Source organism: Pteropus vampyrus, unplaced genomic scaffold, assembly GCF_000151845.1.
Source record: "Pteropus vampyrus isolate Shadow unplaced genomic scaffold, Pvam_2.0 Scaffold43, whole genome shotgun sequence".
NCBI classification, from domain to species: domain Eukaryota; kingdom Metazoa; phylum Chordata; class Mammalia; order Chiroptera; family Pteropodidae; genus Pteropus; species Pteropus vampyrus.
In genome coordinates, this window is record NW_011888824.1 from 5,186,413 (window position 1) to 5,212,862 (window position 26,450).

Sequence of the window (26,450 nt, forward strand, 5' to 3'; positions counted from 1 at the left end):
TGAGTAAACAACTGGCTAACATTTGGAGAAAAATCTAGATCACTCTCAAATAAATGCAGATGGATTCAAGATTTAATGGTTAAAAAATAAAATCATAAATGTCTTTGCAGAAAATATGTAACTTGTATATTTGCTTTAAAAAATGTCTTTTCTATCAGTGATGCACACATCTCAAATTACTGGCCTGACTCTGTCAAGTGTGCGATTAAAATATTCAATATTGTTATTTAGCATTAAGGGGAACATCTGGAATACTGGAATCGTAAACTGTTACAGTAATTTTTTTTTTAAAAGTGCGTCACAAAGAACCTTCATCTACTGAGCATAGAGAGGGCAGGGACACAGGGGAGAATTAACTCTACTCAATATGAACTCCATGTTTTATCACCTGTTGCCACAAAGGAAAACATCATGCAGTAGGTATTATTTTCCTTCCTTCAAGCACATCACAGGTGACACAGTCTTTAACTAAAACGAGAGACATTAAAGCAAAATCTAGAATGCAAGACGCGCAGGGGAGGTGTCTATCACAGACCACTTTACCTCAGAGCCCAGTCCCTCCGTCAGCACTGAGCAGGCCCTCAAATATTTGTGAAATGAAAGAATTCTTCTCACTCTGTATCTGAGGAAACAGATGATTTCAGTTGTTCTGTCAGCCTTTGACTTACATGAGCCATAAAACCAATGAGTATTTTGAATGTAACTACATATATGAGCAAGCTAAGTAGTTAAGCCAAGAAAGTTTTTTTTTTTTTTTTAAGGGTCATCGGAAAGTTTATTAAAGAAGGGGAAAAACAAAGCCTAGAGAAAGCAAAGACAAAAACCTAAGACAAGGAAAAAATGCCCAAGAGAGAAAGTTTAACCTTATCATCATTCAAATTAAAGCTCAGGGAAAATGCAACTCCATGTATAATCAACTTTCTCTTCCTTATTAAGAAACAGCAATGTTCTTAGGGCAGTGCAGAAGACACTAAATTTTTATTTAACATTTGCCTACTTTTCTCTGAGATGATTCCAGGGAAGCAAAATGATGTATGAAGGCTTCACTCAGGATTTGGTACCAGAGAGCTGGGCCAGAATCCCTGCATCATGGTGGTCCGCAGTGGGACCTTCCTGAGTCACTCAGCTTCTAAGTTTCTTCATTTGTAAAATAGGCTATACCACTTCAGTAGACCATGATGAGTAGTAAATTAAATAATAAAATAAAGCATCCAGCCCATAGGAGACACTCATACAAAAATGGTTCTTGCTATTCTTCCTCAGACTCGATGTTGTTTCTCCTCTTCTTCCTACCCTCTTTCCTAGTCTCAAAGCTCATTCAAAATGGCCTTTTTCATTTTATAAATGGATAGAGGACTTAATTGGGTAAATTTAAATATTAGAAAAAATACAGAAAATATAAAAACCAATTCCATGTGAATCAAAACAATATATGGTCACTGAAAAATACAACTGAACAAAAGAAGAAAATAAGAATCACCATATTACCCCTACTCAGAGAAAACCAATGTTTTGCATTCTGGTGAATACACTTCCAGCAGCAATTCATCTCCCTATTTAAATGTATGTTGGTGAGTTATTTTTTAAACAAAAAATGAAATCATATTGCTAGCCTGCTTGTCTACTGTAACATTTTGTGAAAATTTCTCATTTTTCTACATCATTTAGAAATGGCACATAGCATTTCATTTTATGTCATTTCCATTATTTTTATTTTCCCACTATTTTAAACAATACCACTATTTTAAACAATACCACTGTAGTTAACCACTATAGTTAAATCTTCTAATATGCCCGTGATCATTTTCTTAGGGTGAATTTCTGCAAACAGAATTGTTGGGGCAAAGGGTATACAAAAGGTAAGGCTCTTGATAACAATGGCCAAAGTGCCCTCCAAAAAATTTGACATTATTCTCCCACCATCAGTGTATTAGAGTGTTTTTTTATGCACCTTCTTCAATTCACTTCTAATTTAATTTTTCAAAATCACTTAAGCTGAAAAACCACTGACCATCTAATCTGTTGTCCTTCCCTCAGCTCAAATCACATTTGGTCATTTTTTTTACAGTAGATTTCTCATAATACAACTGGGATTTAACCTGACAGATTAATTAGGAAACAAGATTAGCATTATGTAGATGACTATAATTATAATGGGACTGAACTGTGAGCTCAAACTCATAGTATAACAGGTTTTTGAAGACACAGCTGCTTGGTTCAGTGACTGTACTTTTTGTTCCAACAATGACAACAATCAATTACAATATACTTTGTTAATGAGAGTGCTGGAGTTTTGAGGGAAAAGGGGAGAAGTGTCCCTTAACTGAAAGCCAGGGTCATCGTAAGCAGATTACCAGGGGCTAGAGGTGGAAGAGATGGGGAAATATTCATCACAGAGTTCAAACTTCCTGTTATAAGATGAATAAGTTCTGAGGATCTAATGCACAGCATGGAGAACATATTTAATTATACTGTAATATATACACTTCAAAGTTGCTAGGAGTGTAGCTCTTAGATGTTCTTACCATACACACACACAAAAAATCGTAATTATATGACCTGATGAAGGTGTTAGCTAAAGCTATGGTGATAATCACTTTGCAATAAACACACACAGACACACACATGCACATGTGTGTGCATCAAATCAACATACTGTAAACCTTAAACTTACACAATGTTGTGTCAATTATATCTCAATAAAGCTGGAAAAAAGAATTATGATGTCTTTTTATATTCGTGCTTATAACCGTGTTTACCATTGGCTATGTATTTTTAATTTTATGTTAAATTAATTGCAATGCTCACCAATTCTTTTATAAAATGACTTTCTTTCTTGAGGACTGGATTTTGACGTGTCTCAGAAAGGAATATCTCTTTCTCAGTAACTTTGTTTCAGGAAAGGTATTCCACTAAAGGTATATTTCCTGGGACCCTGTATGTCTGAGAATGTTCTGATGTCTTCGAGCATAAAAAACAACTTTCACTTCACAGCTCTAAAAAATATTTAATTCCTCTGAGTTCACTGCTGCGGAGAAATCTGTGCCAGATTCTCTTCTTTGCTCCTTTGTAGGTAAAGATTATTTTTTCACCATTTACCCATGACTTGTAAACATTTGTCACAGTTTATCTAAGTGTTGAGTTTTCTCCCTTAATTCTGTCTACATATGGTGAGTTCTTTTGATTTCTAAAGTCAGGTATGAGTTTCAGCTCAAGAAATCATTCTTTATTATGTTTGATTACTGCTTCCATTCCCACTGTTCTGACCTCTTCACCAAGAAAACCTTTGATTCTTAGACTCTTCATTTCAGCCTCCCATATCCGTCATCTTCTCTCTTATCACTTGTAGTCCTTCCGCAAAATTCCTGTACATTTTGGGGGGCTCACTATGTCCTGTTCACCACTTAGTTTTCATGGTATGACTACATTTACACATTATTCTGACTTCCTTGATGGCCCCAAGAAGCACAAACCTAATTATTTCCATCCTAATAATTTCAATTTACTTTATACCCAAGTCCCTCAAGTCTTTATATTCTGTTTGATTTAACAATGTATTAATTAGATTTTTGATAATCTCTTTCTATATGAAAGTCCATTTTAATACTTATTTTGTCACTTGAGCTCTAAAGTACAAGGATCATTATTTTTTAATAGAAGAACAAGACTATTATACATTTCTGGCTTGACCCACTTTTATATTTGAGAATTTATTTATCTAAATAAAATAACTTTGTTTTTCTGAACTTGCTATGTGAAACAAAGAAAAATGACAGGAAATTGCAATATTGTGACTTATAATAAACATATATTTGATCACTAAGATGACTAAAATATATTTCTCATATATAGTTAGACTTTGTCCACAATTTCTGATTCACATCTCCCCAAACCCTGGGAATTTCCTATGTTGAAAATGATAAAAAGTGTCTTTTGTTATGTTAATGAAGTGAATTTTGGAAAGCACCTAAGGACGGCAGCTGGTGGCCAATGAAACCAACCAGGTGATTTAGAGGGTTGGAATTTTCAGTCCCAACTCCTGACCTCCAGGGAGGAGAGAGGGGCTGGAGGTTGAATTAACCCCGCAATGGCCAATGATTTAATCAATCATGACTATGTAATGAAGCTTCCATAAACCCCAAGAGGGTGGGGTTCAGAGAACTTCCAGGTTAGTGAACACATGAAGATGCAGGGAGAGTGGTGGCCTGGAGAGGGCATGGAAGCTCTGCCTACCTTGCCCTATGCACCTCTTCCAAATGGCTGTTCCTTTTACAACAAACCGGTGATCTAGTAAGTAACACTTTTCTCTGAGTTCCATGAGCCAGTCTAGCAAATTAATCAAACCCAAGGAGTGGGGTATAGGAACCTCTGATTTAAAGTCAGTTGGTCATGAATTCTTAAAATGGCACCATTTTGTTACAATAAGGCAATTCTTGTGACTACATCTTTCTACGCCATCTTTATCGGTATCTTAACTGTTGTGTCCTTCTAAGTGTCAAGAAACAGCAACGAATTATTACCCAAGGCTTACATGAGGCACAGATAAATCTAATTTAACAAGTAAAAATTATTTTGTCAAAGTACGCTTCTTTAGATCAGGTAGGTAATGTTATAGATGTGAAAACAGATTGCTACAGAAAGTATTTTTCTTTATATTGATTATAGAACTTTACATTTGTCTAACATTATTCTTGCAAAGTCTTTGGGTTTACTCTATTATTCAGTTTTCTATATTTCCTGATTAAAGTTAAAACTTACTATAAAATGTGTAACATGCAAAAAACCAAACTCCCTTGCAATTTCTATACCCATAGAATACAATTATCAACATACTGTTATAGATCCTTCTAGTTTTTTTCTACAAATTTATTATCATCTGTTATCCATTAATGTTTAGACTCTCTGTGTGTTGCCTGATGACTTCTTTTACACTTATAGATTTACCTCATACCTGTAGTAATTTCTAGGCTTTTCATCTGAAATCTAATCTAGATTTCTCTAACCTAATCCACTTGGCATCTCGAAAACATTTCTTAGCACAAATTTATTATGTTCTTTCCTCTTTCCTGAGTTTTCGAGTTTGAAAATTCTTGACTGTTCTTTTTCTCTCTCACACACTATACATAAGTCACCAAATACTGCTATTTCTAAGAGCAAACTCTCTCCTCGGGATGCCTTAGCTCATCTGCCCCCATCTCCAACCTGCCCCCACTTCCACTCACTGTCCTTAGATTTGCCATCTTAAAACAAAGAGTTAATGGAGTTCCCCCAATGACTACAGGATCAAGTCCAGACCCTTATTGCAGCAGACAAGATCCTCCCATTTCAGTGACTTCTCCCCAGACTAGAGCCACTGAAAGCAGTGAGCTGGAACTGGGATTACCCTTCACTTGGAGTCTCATGCTCCACCTAGTGGTAACAGAAGAACATCCTGGAATAGGAATCTATGGGAAATGCATGTGAGCCCTATGATATGTGGCAAACCTGCCAAGATGGGTTTGTCAGCTAGAGCGAGATGTGAAAAGGAACAAAGGAACCCTGGAATCCAAAGGCCCATCTAGTAGTTTTATCTAAGCACTGGGTTCTCCGAAGAACATGCCCCAAGTCTTCAATCATTTGTCATCATTGCCATTCTCGACAGAAATTGAAAAGCTATAATAGCATCTCTTTACTTATTGCTACCAAATAAAATCACAGGATAATTCTGACCCAATATTATACTAACATGTATACATATGTATATATATATATGTATGTATGTATGTATGTCCAAGTCACAACAACCTATAAATAGGGAAGCAGATAAATAAATCCATGATGACAGTGCAGAAGGGAACTCTAAGCTGGACAGGATCAGTGAAGGGCTTCCTGGAAGAAATGATGACTGAGCTGATTTTCTGAAGTCAAGAATTAGGTAAAGAGCAGAGTGAAAGGTACTGTTTCAGACCCAAAGCATTATACGTGCAACAGAAAGCACTACATTAAAAAGCAATCTTAATGCCGCATCCACAGTTAGCAGCACCGCTAAAAAGAAACCTCAACGAACAGGACTATCAGCCTCCTTCAGAGAAACCCTACAGAGCTAAATGTCTCCACTTTAAAATACTTCTTAAGCAACAACATTTAAAGTAAGGAAAAGGACAATATTTTAAACTGCACAACTATAAAAACCACCCATTTTCAAATGTCTAATGTGTATAAATCATGTAAAAGAAGATGTGAAATGCAATTTTTCCTTAATCCTCTTCCTCTTTTTGGAAATAAGGGATAATACTCAACACTTTAAATTTTAAGAGGAAGTTTATTAATCACACGAGTGTCTTTCAATAGGTTGGCAGTTATTTTATTTTTATAAAATACTGAATGGCTTGAGATTAAAAGCGTACATTAAGCTATGCACTATATGATCTAATCACATTAGCCCATGGGAATGCTAGAAACCACGCCCTTTCTGCTACGGATACCTCATCTACCTCTGCTGGAGCAATGTCAGCAAAACAGAACTTATTAACATCCCAGTGGCAGCCCATTTTATCTTTTATGAGCACCGTTAGAAAATTATATTAAACATGGAGACATAATCTGTTTCTTGGTAACTTTGGCATTAACCAAGTTTGTGGCCCTCTGGAACAAGTCTCTGCTACAAGATGACGTTTCATATACTGAAATTGCAGCGTGTTCTCGGAGACCCCTCAGTCTTCTCTTTCTCAGCCTAGCAATCTTGCGTATACTCTAACTTGTATGCCAATTCAGGTTCTCCTGGTTCCCTTTCTTTGCATTCTCTTTCGAACATACTCGAACACGTGACAGGAGCGATAGGTGTGAGATGGATGATTCAAGTAAAGCAGGATTATCACTTTCATCATGCTAGATAGGCCACTTTTGCTGATGCAGTTTCAGATGCAATGGCTATTCTCAAAAACTATAGAATATACTCATTTTAAGATCTCCTTAACTAAAACGCTTTATCATTTTTCTTTTTAACTGACAGATGCTAGGCCACATCTCCACCTATTTTCAATTGCCTAGCTGATGCCAAAAGGTGTAGGCATTTCTATCAACAGTTTTATGGATCTGTCTATATACATTAAGAAAAATATTTCCCACAAAGGGAGAGTGATCATTCATTTGATAAGTATTTATTAGCATACACTATCTGCTAGACACTGTGTTAGAAGCTGGGAACCCAAAGTTGAATGAGACACACCAACATTATTTTCATTTTCATCCCTTTAAACAAGATTATGTATATAAAGCATGAGCCATTGACACATAGTAGCTTCTCAATAAACTTACTATTATTATGCTCATTTACAAATTACAGCCTTAAAAATTACTACAGATTTTTAAAATAAAAATTCTGCAATATTGCCAATACTCACCAATATTATAATATCTCTTTAGTTCTGTACATCTGATCTCCTTTAACTGATTATTTTTTCTCTTTTTTTTCTCATCAGTAATATATTCCTCTTCCACAGCATTGTTGCACTTGTCTTGTTCTAAAATGACCGTATTAACATCTTCTTTTCCAGCATGAGTCTTTGTAGCTATAGCCGAGGCTGCCTCTACATTTTGTTTGGCTTGTTTTTTCTTTTTCAATCTAGGAATGAGAAGGAAAAAAGAGAAAAACATTGGAGAAATGATTTGCTAGGAGGACTTACATTAATTTCATGCTGTTGGACTTTAAGAAACAAACTGATGTAGAAAACTTTTTATGTTACTGTTAATTACATTTTCATGATACATTTTTCTTTCCTAATGACTTAAAAATTCTTATATAGAGACCTGTGGCCTTTCCTCAATTTTATATTTTCAATATTAATGTCTCAGAAGATTAATAAGAAGTGCTCTAGACCTGAGTTAAAGTTAGATTGTTCTATAGGCCACTAATGTTGAATATTTTTTTCAAGATATAGTTACCTAAATATATTACTATGTTCGGAGTGTTACAATTTTTTAAGTGTTTCTGGTGTTCAATGGTATCTTTGGACTAATGGGCAAGCACATTTTAAAAAAGAAATCCTTTACAATTGGTTCACGTGCTGAGTATAAAGATTTGGACACAGAAAGGAACGAACTGTTTTAAGTCTAATTAATTCTTTTCTTTTATACATATGACAGTAGAACTGAAGAAAGACCTGCGTTTTCTGAGAGAGAAAATGCCATAATGACAATTTATGATTACTAATAGCTAATGCATTAGTTAACATATTTTGTTTTCAATTCTATACTCGAGTCAAAGATGTATAAAAAATGAAGCTTATCATAATTCACTGAAATTCAATAACTCAAAATATTTTCCAATTGAGATATCACTCTAATTAAATGATCTGTCACTCTGTATTTACTAGTCTTGAAGAATGTTTAACCTTGCCAGAATGTAGAGAACAAAGGTCTTGGCCTCTACTATAAGTGGCAGTCTGCTCATAAGTAAATATTTATTAATTAGAACCCTTTTTCCCTTTCTATCTAGGCACAGTCAGCTTTCTCTTACACATGTCTATTTCTTTTGCTCTCTTGAGCATCTATGCAATTTGATGTTGGACACAGAAAAAGAAATGTTTGAGGAGAAAAATAACTGTAGGATAATTTAGGAACTAAGGTTTGATTTTATGGGGCCTTCCTCTGTGATGTTGGACAAGTCAATTTAACAGTCTAGAGAGGCCTTTTGTTGAGGCTTAACTATCTAACAGGGTCTTTTATTAAGATCAATTAAGATAGTATGTGTCAACATATAACACAAACAAACAGAAATAATAAAATATCCCCTAATACAATGATATAATGACACGAGAACTAAGCATAGTAAGATATGTTAACACATTCAGCTTTTGAGATAAAGGTCCCATTTTCTAACAAAATATTTCAACTAGGCTGTTACTCATTGAACTGAACAGCCAAATTCTCAGACTTTCATTGGCTAATAAATGAGATATGGCCTAGAAGAAGGGATAGCTAAAAAAAAAAATTATAGATGAATATACTCATCCTTTAATTTAGCTATCATTTTATGTTTACTTGTTAAAATAAAACGACAAATCAAGGAAAATTGGAGACTCATAAAATAGAATTATATTCAGTAAACACATTTTCTATCCTCAGATTTTAAACTTTTTTTTTTTTGGTAAAAGAGTAGGTGGCTCTTTGCAGAGTTGAGTCAGATAATGCTCCTCATAAAATAGTTTCTGTCTCGATCAAGATTACTGTATGTGGCTAAAATTAATATGCAGTAACCTACATATCACAAAGAGATCAGTCCTCTGCTTAGAAAGATCTATGCAAAGAGCTGATCTGTGTATCCAAAAAGAGGTGCTGATCTTGTTCTGATATATTGGCTTATCAAAAACACACTTGAGATGAACCTTACTGCCCACTTCCAAAAATTATTTCTTCTAAGGAGGAAAGAAAAGAGACAAAAAAAAAAAAAAAATGAGTTCTTTGCAACCTGAGATATGTTACTTCTTAACCTGAATTTCTGTACTTTAAATTGATTTGAATGTCCTCATTTTACTGTCCCCACGATAATTAAACTCACTCAGATCTAGGGCACATGTTTTGATGAACAGCAGCACTGTTTGGGGACATCTCATTAGGGGTTGGTTTTCACACATGGAAATAACAAAATGGGATACATTGTTTTAGTCACTTTCCCCCTTTTCCACACAGACCAGTATTGTCAATGCATATAGCCATACATACTTATCTCTAAAAAAATAAAAATGCTAGAAAATAGCAATACTAAACTTGTTTAACAGAAATCAGAGTACAATTTAATACTTCACTAATTTTACAATCAGCTACATATTTTGTTTTGACTGGAGAACTCATGAGAATTTGCTTCTCTAAAGGTTATCAGCATGACTGGAACATTCTGATCCTGTAAGTGGACGTCCGAGGTGAGTTCTAGAAGCCTGCTGTAAAGTCCTTCCTTCAAAGCATGGACATACATTTTTAACACCTTCAAGAGAGAATGACTGCCCATCTGGTGAATGTGGTGTATAGTTTATGCTCTTCAAACATCTATTTTACGGGCTTTTATCTTTTAGGCCTTCTCTTTTGTTCTTCAAGTTCAACATCTAACATGGTAAGATATTCTCACAATTGGGTTTTATTATCACTACATTAGGTAAGTCAAAAACAAAAGTTTATAAAGAAATAAACTCCTTATTTCAGGCAAGCTTTTTTAATGACTCAAAATGTACACTCATTTTTATTGTGGACTAAAAAACTACTTGGTATATCATCTTAAACAGATGAATGACTGAAAATAATGAGACATATTTTACATTTGATTGTTGTAAATACAAATGAAAAAACTCACCTTTATTTTGTTATGCTACATTTGTCTTTCTTTTAAAAAGGTCACAATTACATAAAACAAGTGTTTATTATTCAATCTCCTTTCACTATTGTAAACAAAACCCTGTCAGTTCTACTTCCTAAATATCTCCCTCTCAAATTCACTTTCTCTTCTTGAGCTCTGCTCCTGTCGAATCATTTCAGGCTTTCATCACCTCTCTATGGACGATTTTTTACAATATAATTTATTATTCTTTGTTTTTATTATAAACATAATACATGTTTCAAACTTAGAAATGTTTGAAAATGTAGAAGAGTAAAAAGAATAAAATAAATCAAATAAAATGCTAAGACTAACTAAAATGCTAATCACTCTTTGGGGGAGTTAATGTAAAAGCCAAAAGATAGAGAAATTAGACTTCAGACCTTCCCCAAGGGCAAAAAGATGAGGAAGTAATGGATCATCAAGATTCTGAGCTTCTTAATTGTACCTTCCAGAAAAAGAATATTAAAAGGCTTATTCTGGAATATCTTGGCTTTTTTACATTAAAATTGTGTGTACTTATAAGACATATGCACACTTCATTTTTTTTCCCTACTAGTATCCCAACCCAGAGTTGGCTGACTGAAGAAATAAATAAGTTGATACTGCTAAATAAAGAATTTTTAGTAGCTGAATGAACTACTTTCCTCTGAAGCTTTTTCCTTTACCAAAGGAAGTTCAGGGTACCAGTAGCAATCAAAGCCAAGACCTTGAGCCAGTTCCTTTCTTTGTCTCTGCAGAGGTCTTTGTTGCTTGCTGACATCCCGTGGAACACAACACAAAAAAGGCACCAAATAATGAGAGGCATTCATTAGCAAAGAGTGAAAACTTCAGGAGGGTAGGGATTTGTCTAGGTTTTGTTACATGCTGTACTCCTAAAGCCTATGCATGGTACATATTAGGCACTCGATAAATATTTCCTGAATGAACGGTAAATGAGCCTATGCTCTAATTTGGTTGAGATCTGCTCTCCTACCAGTGCTCTCCTTCAAAAATGCCATTTCACAGCTTTCTCTGATTAGCAGCATGTTCTCAAAAATAAACTTCCATCTCTCTCTTTATTTACTTGATTTAAAAAGAAAATATATTAGCCACATGTAATTTAAAATAGATTAACCTACAGACGTCTTTAATTAATATTAAATTAGTAGTTCTATATGATTCTTTCATTAATTCCACAATTTGAGGTCCCTGTGTTTTTGTAAAAAGTGCCATAAATATAAATATCTATCACAGCATTGTCCAATCTGGTAGCCACCAACCAGTGACCTACGGTTATTAAATTTAACTAAAATTAAATAAAAATTTAAAACTCAATTCTTCAATTGCAAGAGCTACGCATTTCAAGAGCTCAACAGACTCATGTCCTGGTGAGTACTTTATTGGACAACATACCACATAGGAGCACTTCTACTGTCACAGAAAAGATTGTACACTACTGACCTAGAGTTACTGATTCAACAGTTAGCCCTCCTGGCAAGAGACTACAGAGGAGGGTGAAGATAGAAGTCATTTAATATTTAAAACTTATTGAGTATATGCATAGATTATGTCTATAAGGGTACACAAAAGTTGTTTCCAGCAAAATAAAATTAGTAGCTGTGAGGAAAGAGAGTAAGAAAAATTACTTTTCATTTTGTTCTTTCTTGTATCTTTTGGATTATATACCATGCCTTATAGTAAAATATAATTTTTTTTTAAGTATTTTGTTTTTGAAGTCTCTTTCCTACTATAATAATTTAACACTTAAATATTGTCAAATTTTAAAAATTGAGTTTTACTTTTTAAAAAAGATTATTATAAAAAGTTTGGAAGAGCTTTCTTCTAAACAGCAACAACTGTTATGTTGGCTAAGGAATGAGGAGCTATGCTATGTATTTGACAATATTATCCTATCCTCACAAAAACCCAACAAGGTAGGCAACCTTATCTCCATGTTACAGAAAAAAATGAAAAGGAAGGCTGAGAAAAATTAAGGCCATTTCCTAAAGTCACAGGGCATAATTAAGATGTGGAGCAGGAATTCACAGTACAAGGTTTGACCCAATGGCAGCCGGGCCTCCCAGGACCTCTCCTAAAAGTGTCCTACGGCATATATGCTTATCTTGACTTTAAAATAAAATCCACTGGATTTCAGAAATTCTATGAACTTCTTAGGGGAGGACAACCTGGCAATCGAGTGGGCTCCAATGGAGAGAATACACTCACAGGAAGGAAAGATTTAGGTTCTGGGAGTGGCTGTCTGTGTATCAGCTGTGACCCTTTTTGGAAATAAGATAAACTCTCCAGGACTTCTAGGGTAAACAAAAGCAAAAGGCTGGCATGATTTCCAAGGTCCTATCTGGCACTAACAGGCTAAGATTAGGAAATGTGCAAAAGCTTAAAAAAAATCTTTTAAATCAAAACTGAACCTTCCCAAGAGTCTGCACTTCCCTCACGTCTGATTACATTTTCCACTGAAGAGCTCCCAGCCCTGGAGAAGCCAAGATGGGACAGCATTCATATACAAAGGATGTTACGATTAAAAAAAAAAAAAGGCAAAAAAAGCACTGCCCTATGGTTTTGAGCTAATAGCTCCACGAAGGTAGAAAATGTCAAAATTGACCAACCATAAGGGCAATATAGTCTTTTGTTTGTTTAGTTTTTTGTTTAATTTCCTTAAGCATACCCACCCCCCTTGGTGTCTCATTTCATCCAGGTACAGGTGAAGAGGGGAGGAGATTTGATCTGTGGAACTCCAGAGAACATATTAATGAATGAGAGGAAATCAGAGGAATAAACTTTAGTCCAGTATAACTTTCTAACAGAGCAATCCAATAATGGAATTGTCTACTTCAGAGAGCAGTGAACTGTACATCACTAGACGTATTTGAGCGGGTCAGATCAAAGTTTTGATCCCCAAAACCCCATGTAATAGCCTTGCATATTTTTTATTGAAATATAATTGGCATATGACATTCTATTAGTTTCAGATGTACAATAGGATTGATATTTCTATATGTTGTGAAATGACCACAATAAGTCTAGTTAACATTCATCACCACATAAAGTTACACATTTCTTGTGATGAGAACTTTTAAGATATACTTTCTTAGTAACTTTCAAATATACAATGCAGTATTATTAACTAGAGTCTCCATGTTATCCATTACATCCCCATGATTTATTTATTTCAAGATTCCACTAAAGTGGAATTTTGTACCTTTTGACCATCTTCACTCATTTTACCCACCCACAATACAGTCTTCTTTAATACAAATCTTTCTCCGTAAAATTGCCTCTGTAGGGTGTTAAAAACAAGATAACAGACCTCAAATGGAGTCATCTATGCTAAGCCCCACGTCACCAAACCGAGACTGAATATTTAACTTAATTATAGCTTCTACTCTCCTGGAAGTGACTACTTAACCCAGTCTATCAGGAATCCCCTGATCAACTTTAGTTAGGTAAACTGCCCGATAGACCCTTGCCATACCCTAAAAAAAATAACCTTTCCATAACCAATCTGCTATTTTGCCTAGTATAACTTCCCTGTTCCTGCTCCCTTCTACCTGTAGAAGTCTTTCATTTTGTTCAGTTTCTTGGATCTCCTTTCTATCTACTAGATGAGAAGCTGCCCAATTCATGAATCACTGAAAAAAGCCAGAAAGATCTTTCAAATGTACTCAGTTAAATTTTGTTTAAAAAGATAAGAGTGCTGACATAAAAGATGTAGATGTAATATTATTTCATGAAAGAAGTTAGAGAACAGTATTTTAGTATGTCCCTACATTTGTGGCATAAAACAAAAAATAAAGCAGAACCCTCCAAGACTAATGACTATTCCATTTAGATATATATGTGCATGTTTAGATATATAGTTATAGAAAAATGGTTGGTTGGCCAATAGGGGAGAAGAGAGAAGAGAGGCAATTGTACATTTATATAATTCGGTACTGTTGAATTTTTTGTATAGCAAGCATATATTACTTTAGTCATCATAATGCCAAAAAATTTGTAAAAGTTAAATATCTGCAGCTATGGCAACATTTCTGTAAAACTCAGTGTTTGTTCTTTCTCCTGAGTCTAGCTATCACAGTGAATTCATGCACTGTAGCTCCACTCTCTTCCTTATGGAACAGAGCTGGCTTGTCACCCTCAGGAGACCTTTTCTTGGTTCTTATTTTTGGCTGCTCTACTCCTCATTGTACTGTTCCGACCTTTAGAATCTAGGCTGTTTTTTCCTGGTTGCCTAAACCTGACTCCTGCCATTTCCAGAATGAGGCAAAGGGGGTACATATACTCTTGGGAAAAGCTTGGCCTTAGGGCCAGAATCATCTGCATTTGAATCTTCATTGTTCCTTCTTAGGAATGCATCCTTGGGCCTCAGGTTCCTTAGTCCTTGAAGGCAAATAATGTTTTTTTGTGACGATTAAACTAAATAGCACACAGGAAGCTTACTTTTACTATTAAAGACAATCTGTGTCTAGTTCACAGTAAGAGTGCAATAAACAGAAGTGACTACTTTGTTGTGCTGTAGCTGTTGTGTTACTTGGGGGTTTCTCAGGATCCAAGTAAATAAGATAACACAGAAAACAGTATAACACTACAAAGAAGGTATTCGATAAATTCTATATAATTACGTTCACATTTTCTCAATAAAATATTAATTATATTTAATTCTGCTATGAATTTAGTCAGCAGTACAAAGCTATTTATTATTTATAAGAGAACATCACTTCTGGTATTCCATTTCATTTTGTGATTTCACAAATAGAAGGTCAGTTTTCAGTTTCCACTGCAAATTCCCAGTTGTGACATGTCAAATAAAATCAAACTTAAAGCCAGAGGGGGGCGGAAATAGTTTTTAAAAAATTAATTGATGAAAATTCTTTCTTGGAATTATGATCAAATAAAACAAAAAAATTTAGGAGGAATTACTGAAAAATCTGTAGATGTACTTGACTCTAGTGTTACCCTTTGATACGTGCATTCTTTTTTCCACTTTGTCTAATTTTGATCATGAGATTTTCCCCCCAATAGAATTAGTCAGTTAAAATGGAAATACTCTGGTTCCAAAGAACCAATGAAGTTAGAATAAGAGATCCTTTGGCTTTGAGTTCAATAACTAGTGATATATCCATACAGGAGAACACAGGTACACATAAGGGAAATACCTTCAACCTCGACAAACAACTGCCTTCTAAAAAAGACTAGTAAATAGAATGCCCATCAGAGACAAACCATAAAAATTCCCCTTTTAAAGGATTTCTTTTGCTATTAAAACAGTGATGGGGTCAGCAGATCTTAGGTAACTGTGCTTATCAAAGGGCAGGTGTCAGGAATAGAGGCAAACTGTCACACTTTTAGAGGAGCCTTGGGGTGGGTTCGTAAGGGACAGTTCAGAGAACCTGGAATGCTACCCCCACTACCAGGATGACAGCGGCACTGCCACAAAATGGATGCATACTGTGGAGAATGTTTGCCTTGTGTCTATGGCACAAGACAGGCTTTTGTGGCATATACAGATTGCTCGTGTGGGAGTCTGAGTCCCTTTCCTAAAAGTCAGAATGCTGAGTCACAGCCTGAAAAGTCTATATGGCACAGACAATGGTAATATATATCTCAGCTATAAACTGAGGAAGGGAACAGAAATGGCGACTTTCTCCAGATGATAAGAAAATTGTGTTGTGCTAAGAAGAATCAGCCAAGTCTTATAAATATGGCATTTAAGTATTAGGAATTTTACTGTTTATCAACCAAGAATAAGCTGATAAACAAAGCAACACAGAAGTTAATCAAAATATGGAAATAGAAATGTTAAGAAGTATAAAGTATTTGAAAGTTTTTTTTCTTTTGCTTTACTATAGTAGTCCATTTGAGGTTTATTAACTCAATATAGTTAAACCAACTAGCTGTATTAGTTCCCTCGGGCTGCTGTAACAAATTACCACAAATTTGGTGGCTTAAAACAGCACATTTATTCTCTTAGTTGGAAGGTCAGAAGCCTGAAATCAGGTACAGGGATACAATACCCGCTTGGGCTCTTTTCTTGCCTTTTCCAGCCTATAGAACTGCATTCCTTGCGGTCCCTTCCTCCATCTTGAAAGCCAGCAGCATAGTATCTGTCTTCAATGTCATCCTGACTTCTCTGTAGTCGAATCTCCTGTCTTCATGTGGCCACTGAGATTGCATTAGAAGCTCATCCAGAAAATCCAAGAAAATCTCAAAATCCTTAACTCAATAATGTTTTCAAGGTCTCTTTTGCCAGCCATATAAGGTAAGATTCACAGGTCCAGGAATTAGGACCTGGATATCTTTGGAGTCCATTACTCAGTCTACTGAGCTGGGTAAATTAGCTTTTGTGTTATAAGCAACTATAAACTGAGCATCATATCACTGTAGGATCTTAGTTTTCCATGTCCAAATCATTACTCTGTTTACACAATGCATTGTCTATGTTATTTAAAAAAGTTCACTGCTGGCAGTGACTAGCAGTAAGCACATATTTCTAAAGAAAAATAAAGAAGTTTATTCAGGACTATCCTGAAATCTCAAGGTGCAATGAAAGTATTACAGATATTAAGCTTTGGTTTTATGTTGGGTGACTCCAAAACCACTTATTGGAGGTGGGGATACTGGAAGGAAATTTTTAACAGGATTTCTAAAAGGTTAAAACTCATTTTTATATCTGATTACTTTATTCTTCCCTTAAATCCATTATTCACTGTTTATGATCACTTATACAGCTGAGGAAGTTTTCCAAATATTTTTTTTTTTCTTTTCTTAGAGCTCCTTAGTGAACTCAGAATTTTTTTTTTTAATATTTTTTACTCAAAATGAATCACATGTTCAGACTCCCCAATGACAGAAAATAGTTTTAGGATACATTTCAATGACTTTAACATTCAATGACAACTAACATTAACATGGAAATATATTTCAAGGACACAATTCTTCCGGAGAAATGAAGAAATTTTGATTTCTTGAAGCCATTTCAGCAAACTAAAGCATAGCTACCTTAAAATTTTTCAAGCAGAAATACAATCATTCCAGGGATCTTTTTCCCTCAGATTTTAACCTTATTCCCTGTTAACTGCTTAAACTACAGCAGAATGAAAGAAAATAAATGCTAAAAAAAATAAAATAAAATCCTGAAAAGCATCAGTTTAATAGATAAATTAATGCTTTCCTGAAAGCCTAGTAAAACATAACAATTACGAACAGTATAAATGGCCTGTTGACAAAAATTAAGAGTGGCATAAAATTAGAATATGCTCTAACTCAACTTATCTCCCTCCTTCAAACTTTTAAAATATATTCTAATAATTTGTAACTGCTTTTGAACAATATTAGGCATATACATATACTCACCCTTTTATGATATGTTATTTCAATGTCATAAACTAAAAGTGGCCTCATAACTCGTCCTGTCATTACAGGTACTTTCAGAAAGAATAATTGAATATTAGGTAAAAAATATTTTGGCAGATGCCCACAATTTACTTGGTTTATATCCAATATATCCATTCAATTTCTTAGAGGTATTTTTCCAATTGATATATATTAGCCATATCATTGGGGGAGTGACATTGCTCAAAAACAGGATTCAGGGGTAGGAGACTAGTAATATCCACTCTGAAATCTTTCCCTTCTAAAATTAATATAGAATTCTGGGGTAATTCATTCATGTGTAAGGGAAAACCAAAAATAGATTTCTGAAGAAAAATCCTGGCCTTGCTTTCATATTATCTCAAGGCCTATTTCTAGTGTGATGATCATCCAACCACATGGCGACCTTGGTCAGGCTCTTCAAAAAACCTCATCAGTGGTCAACTTTCAAGTACACTAGTTTACTCCTAATCAACCAAAAAGAACACCTGTGGTATAATAAAAAATATATATTTGTCTCTCCCTGGTTCCTAGCACAGAATTTCTAGAACACCTGGAATATCCTAAGTCATAAGAATGTCTTTTGTATGATGAAGAGATACTCCTGGTGTGTGTGGGAGGGGGAGAGTGCAGGGTAGAAAGGTCCCAGATAACTTGGGGCTAGAATCTGGTCACCAGAAACAGCAAACCTTGACTAGAAGCTTAGAACTTTCAGCCCCACTCCCAGACCACCAAAGGGGAGAGGAGCTGGAGGTTGAGTTCAATGATCAATCATCAGTGATTTAATCAGTCATACCGACACAATGAAACCTCCATAAAAACCACTATGTGACAAGGCTCGGAGTTGGTGCACTCATTGAACTACAGGAGGCTGGAATGCCCAGAGAGGTAATGGAAGCTCTGTACACTCCCACTCCTACACTTCGTTCTATGTATTTCTTCTGTTGGGCTGTTCCTGAGTTATAGCCTTTATAATGAATGGGTATACCTAAGTAAAGTGTTTTCCTGAATCCTGCAAGTCATTCTATTGAATTTGAACCTGAGAAGGGAATTGTGGGAACTTCCAAGTTTGTATCCAAGTCAGACAGCAATATGGGTTGACTGGGGGTCCGGAACTTAATGACTAGCATCTGAAGTGAGGGCAGTTCTGAGTGACTGAGCCTGTTAAGCCTGTGGAGTCAGACACTAATTTGAGGCAGTTAGTGTCAGAACTGAATTGAATGGCTGGAAATCCATTTGGTTTAGGAGACTCAGAGAACATCGGATTCTAGACTTTGCCAGAAGACCAATCTTGAGTACAGCAGAGATGGAACTGAGACTGATAAAGACTTTTACAAAAAGCATGCAGGCTATCCTTTTTCTCTGATCAGATATGGATGACTGAATGCCTACTGGAATGTTCTGCTTAGCCCATGAGCACTTTTTAAAGATCCAAATAAATGAATGATAAACATTTAAATGAAGATATTTCACATAAAAATATGGACTTTAGGTTCACCTTGAAGAATTAGAAGACATAGTAGCACTCATCTAGAACCTTTCATGGCAAAGCAGGATGGAGATGAGCAAAAACGAGTTCCCTCCTCTGTGCGGTCCACTTATCAGGCTCTAAGGAACCCTTCCCTACACTGGCCCAGCACCTGCGGCTGGCAGTTACAACTTATCACCTACTCATTTACATCACCGCTTTGGTCCCTCAGGTCAATGTTTGCATTTTTTGTTCCACACAGTATAGTTTTATTCTTGGATCAGTTCAGATGATCAGAAAGCTGCAGTCTCGGACCATATTGCGTTGGTCAACTGCAGAATGTCTTTTACTGAGTCACACACTGGCATCGTGCCCTATATTTTTACCTGCAGTCACTGCAATAAATTGCTGTTATTGATGTTAAGGACATCACCACATTTTTTAGTGTTCCTTTTACAAAAGACATTAACTCCTATAAAATTTTAGAGTTAAGAGCTAGGAAGGGCTTTGTCACTGGAAAAACTGACATGTGCTCTACTCATGAATAGGGAGAACTATGGCGAGGTGTCCTTTTTATCACCGACCGTGAAGTCATTCTGAGTGAACCACACAGCTAATAGCATGCAGTTTGGTGGTCTACTTTTCATCCCAATTTATATGTTCCCTGGTCCAGACTTTCAATTTTTAATTAGCATTTTACAATTTTTATACTTTCGATTTTTAATTAGCATTTTATGATTTTTTATAAGGGCAACAAAGAGATATATTAACATATGGATAGCTGCAGCCTCCTTCCTGTGTGATCTAAGGGAAATTCTCGGGGTTGGATTTTCAGCTTTTTTTGCTTTCCCTCCATCTGGGCTTATTAACACAAAAGTGCGAAATGAATTAGGGGGAGAAGTAGAAAAGGACATAAGTGAGAGAGGAAACAGAATAAAGATATCTAAAAAAGAAGAGGGAAAGAGAAGGACTGGATTTGGAGAGGGCTTTTGTATAGGTTTCCAGGAGAAAGAGGGTGAGTTTAGGGAAATAGCTGATAGCATGTAAAAAGGTAAGAGAGATAGGAAAAGATAATTTTTTTAAAGTTCTATTATATATAATAGATTTATTCTCCTCTTAGATGTCTTCTGAGAGGTAACGTATATACTTGAATTATTTTCAGTTATTTTTTCTGTCACACTTATTTCTCTGAATGTGACTTAATGCTGGGGCTGGACCAAAACAAGGCTGGTTACACATGGGTTACATATGTGTGGCTTTTAAAGGTGCCTCTAATCTTTGTGAAATAGGTAGGGCATGAATAAATGAATGAAGGAATGAACAGATAAACAAGACATGAAAAAACTTTAGTGCTGGAATGATAAAGCAGGCTAATTATAAGTTGAGTTATCTATGTCAAATTTCACAATTCCCTCAGCACTTAAACACTTGCCCACATACTCCAGAAAAAGAGAACTGGACTTTCCTTTCATAAACTCTTCTTCATATCTAATATATCACCTGGCACTCCAAGGTTAAACAACATACCTTATACGCCATAAACTGGATAAATATAACACCCTCTCCAATAGCAATCTTTACCAAGAAACTTTCACTTACACTTTATTATACTTTCTTTTTGAAGTTTTAATAGTTGTTAATAAAAGGCAAGGTAATTGCTCATAAATATTTATATAGTTTTAAATGTTCTGATCTCAGGAATTCCTTTTAATTTTAATACACATTATAAAACTTTTTTAAACCTTTACAATATTGGAATAACAATCATCCAAATCTCCCGTGGATTTCCATGTTCCTGCATTAAGCTGTAAGGAAAGCTCAGCAGGACTTTATTTTGGCTGAGATTAAAGAAGGCTTCTAAAGAAAACCAAATGTAATGATAACAATATTTCATAAGATGGGGAAAAATAAATGTTTTTAATATTACTGAGACTCTCTGCAGGGGGTGTATTAGCTATAGTTTAAATGAAAGTCAAATAAAGGAAATTATCAGTGCTGGTTACCTAGGTCAGGGCAAAGAAGTTCCAATCAATAAAAAGCAAGGCCCAATATTTAACCCATGTATACATTTCAATTTCACAGTGGCACAGGCGAAAGCTAAAACTCAGCATTTATCAACTATTATATCCTTAGTAAGACTACTATACACACAAAAATAAGGTACCCTTCATCAATATATTAATTATTCTATATTCAGATACTGTGTTAGTAGACTTGTGATGTTAAAGAAAGCATTGAGTTTTCAGAATTCTACATAAAGCTGTCATAATATCAAAAATTATGAAATGGTAAACAGTAATTTAAAATGACAAAATAATGACCTAAGGTAATAAATTATCTTTTCCATTTTGTTTTCCAAGAAGCATAAATCATAAAATCTCAGGTAGTAAAGCTCCTTAAAAGTTATCTCGTCAAATCATCCAATGATGGAATTAACTGATATATTTGCAGATTCTTTCAAAACATGCCAGTGCCTAGAAACTCACTGAGACTCAACATAGACCATTCTCTTTTTATTTAAATGTTAACTCCAGTGCCTAGTTCAGTGTCTGACACACTTTAATTGTGGTAGGCTTCTACTGATTTACAATCTTTTCCTCCTTGTTTTGACACCAGGACAAATTTTCAACAAAAAAATCCTTCCCCCACTTTTAATATCATATCTGGGTAGGGCTCCACCCCAGCTGCAGGGATGAAATACTTGACCCAGACCTGTCCAATCAAAGCACTGAGGCCCCTCTGGACAGCTGCCCAACTGCGGTGATTATGCCAGGAACTGGCACATGTTCTAGGCTTGGCCAATGAGGGTGAATCTCAGGATTTGTACGAACTACTGGCCAACGTTTGCTTTGCCTGCTGTTGCACAAGGGAGAGCCTAAGTTGGCAGAAGGAAGACAAAAGAATGGGAGAGCTTAGATAGAGAAACTGAGTCATGATGACATTATTAGGGTCCCAAATCAAGGCATTCCTGAAGTCAAATCTACAATCTAGCCCAGGACTTTTAATTTACATGCGTGAATAAATCCCCTAACTCCTTTTTCCCTAAGCTAGTTTGATCTTGTTACTTGGCATCCTCCCAAAGGAGAAAGAGTCCTGACTAGCATGGAAATGTACACGTGAATTACCCCCAAATGTGGACTGGCTGAACTGGTATTGAGTGGCAGCTGGGAAGTTGGCTGTCCTCATCACGTGACCATAAATGGATGACTTCTGTACCTTTAAACTAGATCTTATGTCTATCAATACTGTATTATTAGGGGGCTTAAGAGAATTTTAGGATTCTGGAGTAAATTGTCCATTTCTTTAAGCCTTTCATAAGGTCTTACAAGAAAGAAACAAGCTTGGGCTATAACTGACCTGCTGAAAGGAGAGCCACATGAAAATACAACTCTGCTGAGAGAAAATCTTTGTTTGTAGCTTGGAACAGCTGAAAGACTGGTGACCTGGAGTCATGCAGAGGTGGGAAAGCCAAATTATCTGCTCCAAACTAAAGTGAGTGCAAGCAAGTACGGGACTTCACTGTATTGAGATGAGAATCTGTGGGAAGCTGAGCTTTCTCAGGCACCTCCAGTTATTCCTTCTGCCAGACACAGAATGATGGTACCACTGCCCTGATGCTGACACAATACAGTCCAGGCCTCCAAAGTGCAAATATGCAGTGCCTCCTCAGCTCAGGGCACCAGTTTTCATTGCCCTGAAGCAGACACTCAGAGGGTCACACTACTCTGAAAGCTGGGGAGACAGGCTGCACATCGCCAGTTTGCTGCTGAGAGACTAAAATTTCCAAGCCAAATTCTGCTCCATTCAAAGACCAAGCTATGGTTCTTGTTACGAGCCCATGGTATTGACCAATGAAAACAGAATGAAAGCCTGCTAAATTTTTAATGGAGATTATATTGCCAGAGAAACCTCTGATTTGTCAAACAAAATGGATTTGTAATTGCTCAACTCCAAAAGTAATCCCTAGGTCCCCAAATCTAGGCCATTGACAAATGGGCTGCTAGAAAAGTCCAGCTCCCAGAAGAGCTCCTCCTCAATATTGCCAGGATAGTGGACAAGAGCGAGCCACTCTAAGAAGAACTGGTGGCTGCTACAAAGCTGACCAGGGAACTCACTCCACAGCCAGAGCTGGGAGAACCTGCTGGGCCTGTTCAACCAGATCCCGTAAGTGCAGGACCACTGGCCAGGGTGTGCTTCTCTGTGCTCCCTTTGCCAAGGGACAGTTTTCACTTCAGTCCAATTAGAGCAACTCTGAGTCGGACTGAATGAGCTACTGCAAAACACTCTTGCTCTTTCCTACCCAGGAAGATAGGAGACTGGAGCTGTGGCAGTCTTCTTGTCCCCACATAATAAGGGTTTAGAACCCCAGGAGCTCACTGTGGGGACCTGAGAATAAAAGGGAAACAGAGCCAAGAGAAAAAGTGAGTACATGAACCCTAAGTCCATCATTCTTAATGTCGTGCCTACTCTTTGAGATTTTTTTCCTACAATTATGCAAGAATCCCCGCCCCCGCCCTCCAACACACACACTTCAGAGGCAGACACAAGCCCAGTTACCTGTGGTTCTGACCGACTGACTGAAGACTGGAGGTTCCAACGACCCCCTCCAACTCAGAATGCCAATCGCAAGTCCAAATCGTTACCCGTATTTCTGGCTGTAAATCGGAGCTTCCCACATCCCCCTCCTTGGGCTCAATTAATTGCTAAAACAGCTAGCAAATCACTGATCATTGCATAATCTATACAAACATCAAATCATTATGCTGAATCTAATGTATGTTATATGTCAATTATATCTCAAAAAATCCAGTCACTTAGTTTATTTTAAAAATTCATATCAGTAAGGAAAATAGTTAATACCACCAAGTTACTCAATTCCTAGCATTGTACATTTATTTCTTAAAATAATATGCAAACGTTCTACTCAGTAAACTTACACACTTAGGAATTCTCCAGCTACCCTTCTGACATGTATTACAAAGAGGGCACATTATAATTTTTTTACTGTTATAAAAAAAATTATTTAAGAAATTCTATAGTGTTTTCATTGAAGATATTAATGAAATTCATTGAAATTCACTGAAATTTATATTCTGGAACAGGTTTATTCGAATTAATTTTATATATATTTTGAGGGTACTGTGGAGATAGTTAAGCATGAAGGCTTTGGAGTTGGACATAAATAGGAAGAAATCCTGGCACCACGACTTGCTAGCTGTGTAACCTGGGAAATTACTAAACTACTCCAAGCAAGTCTGTTTCCTTGCCTGTCACAACGAAGAAAATACCACAGCCTATCTTGTTCTGGGGATTAAATGAGGTCAGATTTGTAAAGCACCTGACACAGTGAGCAATCAGAAAAAGAGAGCGTGGTACCACCAATTTATACAAGTAACACTCTACACTTTACAACTTGTTTTTGGCCCTGATGGGCAGGGAACAGGAAACCTGATGGGGCTCATCTTTTGCTTCATCACCTTGCTAATGGCCTCCTGACTTTACATAAGGGCCAGTCTTCAACCTGACCTCTCTGAGGGACCATCTCTGATAGATCATCTGCATCAGCTGAGAAACGCTCTAATAACTCCTCTTCCTCTTTCATCTTTAAAAACTTATCTTTCCTTGACCTCCGCATTCTCCTTCCATGGCCCTAATTTTTGGCTTCCCTTCCCAGCCAAATTCCCAGAACTGCCTAGAAGCTCTGTCTCCTTCCATCCATTTACATTAAATTAGCTTCTCCCACCACTGCACTGAAACTGCTCTTATTATTCAATCATCAGTAACTTCCAAGTGGTCAAACCTAATGGATACTTTTCAGTCCTTTTCTTAATTTACTTCTCACTACATTCAAAATTGCTAATCATTCTCTCCTTCTTGAAATGCTCTCTTCTCTTGGCTCCTGTGATCCTACCTCTTCTGGATTTCACTCTACTAGACTACTACATACTGGAGTTGCACAATTCTGCTGCCCATTCTTTCATTCTATTTTCTTTTCACTGCACACTTTCTCTGTATATGATCTCATCCATTTCTACAGCTAGGCCCAACAACTCTTCAATTTCTGTTTCAGCTCAGACCACCTTGTTTTCATTCCAGATTCACATACCCAATCATGCATTTAGTGGTTCCACTGGAATGCCTCATTGTCATCTCAACTTAACACATTCCAACCTAAATTCTTGAGATTCCCTCTCAAAACTGTTATTTTCTAATTTTCTCATTTCATTTAATGGCATCTCCATCCCTCTGGTTGCTTAACCCAACAAGGCCATACATGCCTGCCCCAGCTGACTCCTCCGCCCTTTTTGTGCTATCCTCCCAAAAAGCAGTCTTTTGTAGCTACACTGGCCTTCTCGCAGATCCAGGAACCTGTCAAGTTTTTTCCCACCTTAATGTCTTTGAGTCTAAGTGTTCCCCTTATTTAGAACAGTCCCCTCTTTCCTTTTTCTCCAGTCCAAGTCTTCTCTTAAACACATAGATGATCTGGCAATCTCCTTCCCCAGAGGTCTTCCTTGAACACCACACCTGTCTAAAGTGGATAATGCCCTTGCAATTATTTCATATCATCCTGTTATTTTCCTTCACAGAAAACGCTGCAATTTCTAATGACATATGCATTCATGTGTTTTCTTATTTAATGTCTTGTGAAAAGTAATCTCCATAAGAGCAAGGCTCACATTTGGTGTGTTCAGCACTCTACCCTCTGGGCCCATAAGGTTTGTCTGAGAGATAAGCAATGCGTAAGTTTCTCCCGTAACACAACAATATATTTCAAATCCAAGGATAAACATTATATGACTCTAATAAAGTCTTACATTTGATTAAGTCAAAGAACTGAAGACATCTTAAGCATCTACTTGCATCAGGTAACATAAAACCAAAGCAGTCATTTATTCAGAATTAGAGAAAGGTTTTCCTACGTATTAAAAATAAACAGGAAGATGCTAAATATACATATTAGGTTCATATCTCAATTTTATAATTTTAAGTTTTCAGTGACCTGTTAAGAGGGCAAATTGCACTTAAAGATGTGTCTGTGTTTATAACTAATTTTTATATTTTAAAAATCCATATACTCTTATAAAAGAAAAATTATGTATTTGCATATATAGGTATCTATAACTCATTTTTACATTTAAAATACATCTACTCTTGTAAAAAAAAATCCCCAAATCCTGATGAAAAATAATTAAATTTCTCTCATTATGTAATGAAAGCAGTAGATTAGCAGAGTAAATGGAAATACACTCCACTTAAAAAAAAAAA

The 26,450-nt window shown here is 36.1% G+C and overlaps 1 protein-coding gene across 7 annotated transcripts in view; it reads right to left on the reverse strand.

Annotated features, from left to right (window-relative positions):
* Positions 1-26,450, reverse strand: part of NCOA7 (nuclear receptor coactivator 7) — a 130,778-nt gene that overhangs the window by 62,180 nt on the left and 42,148 nt on the right. For all 7 annotated transcript variants that reach the window (XM_011358750.2, XM_023529829.1, XM_023529827.1 and 4 more), the window contains one exon: positions 7,383-7,603. In XM_011358750.2, the coding sequence (XP_011357052.1) occupies positions 7,383-7,603 (221 nt within the window). The remainder of the gene's footprint in view (positions 1-7,382; positions 7,604-26,450) is intronic.